This window comes from Meleagris gallopavo, chromosome 9 (assembly GCF_000146605.3).
Source record: "Meleagris gallopavo isolate NT-WF06-2002-E0010 breed Aviagen turkey brand Nicholas breeding stock chromosome 9, Turkey_5.1, whole genome shotgun sequence".
Lineage (NCBI taxonomy): Eukaryota > Metazoa > Chordata > Aves > Galliformes > Phasianidae > Meleagris > Meleagris gallopavo.
The window spans coordinates 9,365,584-9,368,339 of record NC_015019.2 but is presented as its reverse complement, the minus strand read 5'-3'; the positions used below and the strand labels follow the sequence as shown (position 1 = coordinate 9,368,339).

The 2,756-nt window shown below is 41.5% G+C and overlaps 1 protein-coding gene across 1 annotated transcript in view; it reads right to left on the bottom strand.

Moving 5' to 3' along the window:
• Positions 1-2,335, bottom strand: part of LOC100540854 (non-histone chromosomal protein HMG-14A) — a 9,698-nt gene extending 7,363 nt beyond the window's left edge. The window contains exons 1-2 of the mRNA XM_019618043.1: positions 2,276-2,335; positions 719-823 (exon numbers count right to left, since the gene is read on the bottom strand). Of these exons, the coding sequence (XP_019473588.1) occupies positions 719-823; positions 2,276-2,335 (165 nt within the window). The remainder of the gene's footprint in view (positions 1-718; positions 824-2,275) is intronic.
• Positions 2,336-2,756: the final 421 nt, after the last annotated feature.

The window sequence follows — 2,756 nt, the reverse complement described above, 5'->3', positions numbered from 1 at the left end:
GCCCCAGCGCCCCGAGATGCTGCTTGGAGCGGGGACTCGGGATGAGGTAGACCCTGTGCGGAGGTCCCGGGCAAAACCGATGCTTCGTTTTGTCCTAAGTATGCGTTCCAGCAGGGCTTGTGGCACCTGTTATGTCAGTCTCTGGAAAAAATGCAGGGCACACGCGCTGGAGCCACTGCTTGAGGCACGGCCTTACTCCTGGAAAAAGGCAGTCGAACCTTTCTGAAAGCCCCCATTAAGGCACGTTCCGCAGCCTGCCAAGAGCGTTTCTACACCACAGGTTGCCCTGGCATCTGAGCTGGTTGAGAGTTAACTGAAGCTTCTCTGCCCAACACCGAGCTTATCTAAGAGCAATCTGCAACTTACAGCAGAGTTTTAGATCGTTGTTTCACATAATATTATCATGTCCATAGTTGAAACTTCGTTTTTCTAGCAAATTCTCATATGCGTTACGCTCTCATAGTTCGTATTTTCCAAACTTTTCTTCATTCTTAGGCTGCTCTGGAGTCCTTTCAGTCTTGCGCTCTTACATCTACATCAGGTTAACCAGATTAGCTATCTCAGTATGGCGTTTGCCAACTTTGCAGTGGCATTATCACGTTGATTCAGATTCTTTTTCTGCTCCCCAGAACACTTTCAGTGATGCTGTTATCTGAACTGCTCCCCACATTCTCTACAAATTCATAGTGACTTTCTGATCTGTCACTTTTTAAATTACCTCATTCTCAAAGTACATACACGTCAATAGCTTATTATTTTCCTGGAACCTTGGATTTACTCTGAACAGTTTTCCATTCACAAGTTCACCTTTCTTCTCCTTCCTCTAGTCAATCAATGGAGAGCTCACAAATTCCACAATATCTTTTTGTAGTTCCACACCAATAATTTCAAAAGTTCTCTGGCTGGCCTCCTAAACAATTTGGAGTGTGTTTTCCAAGCACTGCCAACCTGTGTAACTATGTAACCACTTCAGTGTAATGTGTTCTTTCCTGCTGCTACTTGTTGCTGTCACCTCCCAAAAACGTTTGGTTCAGTAACAGGTTAAAAGGCAGTTTTGAAGACTGAAGAAACAAACGTGCTGTTTTCTGTGTGCGTGAGCCTTCCTTTTCTATCAGCAATGAACAATATTTTCACTTGTTTTGTTTTATTTTCTGTGCGTATAGGTGTAACGTGTTCCTATATCCTTCTCTGGCACTAATTTTGCCTCTCATTTTGTTCCTGCCTGCCCATGTTATTCCGCAGCATTACTTCTTAACTGTGTGCTTGATTACACTTTTTGCACAATTTGGAAAGACTGCTTGTATCTTTTAACACTGCCATTAGTGCTGCATTGCACTCTTGTTCATGTTGGTTGTTAATGCTCTCTCCCCATGTGCCTTCTACGTTAGAAGGTTTGTTGTTCTGTTGATGCCTTTCTTTCAGTAACTGCTCTCTCTCCTTTCCCACTGATCAGGCCACTTTTATATTCTTAGCCATTTTCTTTTATTAATCAAGATTTTAAATAATGTTTCCACTCGTTTTCTCCATCTTCTAAATAAAAAATTGTCTAAAACATGTTTCAGAAGCCCTGGGTCTTCTTTCAAGAGTCTGTGTCCCATAATAGAAGATTATTGCTTCTCTGTTGCTAAGATTTGTGCTTCAGTTGCTTTTGTCAGTTGCCTTGGAACGTTTCACCTGTCTGTAGTTACTGTTTCATTCTCCCTGTGTTCTGTGAAAAGACTTTGTGGAAGAAGAGCAAGAATTCTCTCGAGCAGGTCAGCCTGTTTTCCTGATGAGAACAGCTTGCATGACAGCACTTTGGTTGAAAGCTCAGGTCAAAATATGCACTGGAAATTACGGACAGACTTAAAATTCACTTGGAATTTCACATTTCATGTGCTTTGCTTTTGTACTTTTCAAATATTTTGAGTGCTCCAAAAATGTTCATTAAACCACAAACTAACCGGAATAATCATTAATTAGAAGATCACTTCCCTCTCAACAGATAGGATAAACTGTGGCATGGTATCGTTACACTGCAGCTGTTGTTGTGCAGACCTACAGACGTGGTTATACCTATGGATATTCTACACTCCTTTCCTTCAGGCCAAGTGGAAGGAGCACTTAAATACTCTTTTTTTTTTTTTTTTTATAATAATAACTGGAAAGAACAGGAAGTCACCTATCAAATAAATGGGAAGGTGGCCATGGCTGGTTGAGTTTTCTTCTAAGCCACACAAGCAGCTGTATGTTCAGCCGTGATCGTAACCAAGCAGCTGGTAAGAGAAGCACTCACGTGCATGGCCACCATGAGGACCTTTACTCTTTGCTGTTCATCTTCCTTAAAGGAGGCCATGCTACCATGGGCGTTAATGCAGTAGTACAAATCTGATCCAGATACACAGATGTTAATCCCAGCACACAGTATGGGGCTTACACTGGCTTTACGGCTGTACAGTAGCCTTATGTGTGTTGTGGGAAGACAAAAAGTACTTGATATGACATGTTAGAATATCAGGGGGTAATACACTTAACTTGGCATACAGCCTGCGAGCACAAAATTACTCGGTTAGGTCTTTCTGACAGATTGGGTCCAGGATGTAAGTTTAATCTGAATAATCAAGTTGTGTCACGTGATCTTTTGGGGTCATTTTTCCTAAAACCGGTATTGTAGGCTCAGTACAAAAAGGTCTAAGCCTGAATTTATGTTAGCTTATCACCAGACTACAGAGAAATGATTATTAGTTTTCTTTGTGCTACAGTTTCTGCTAAATTTT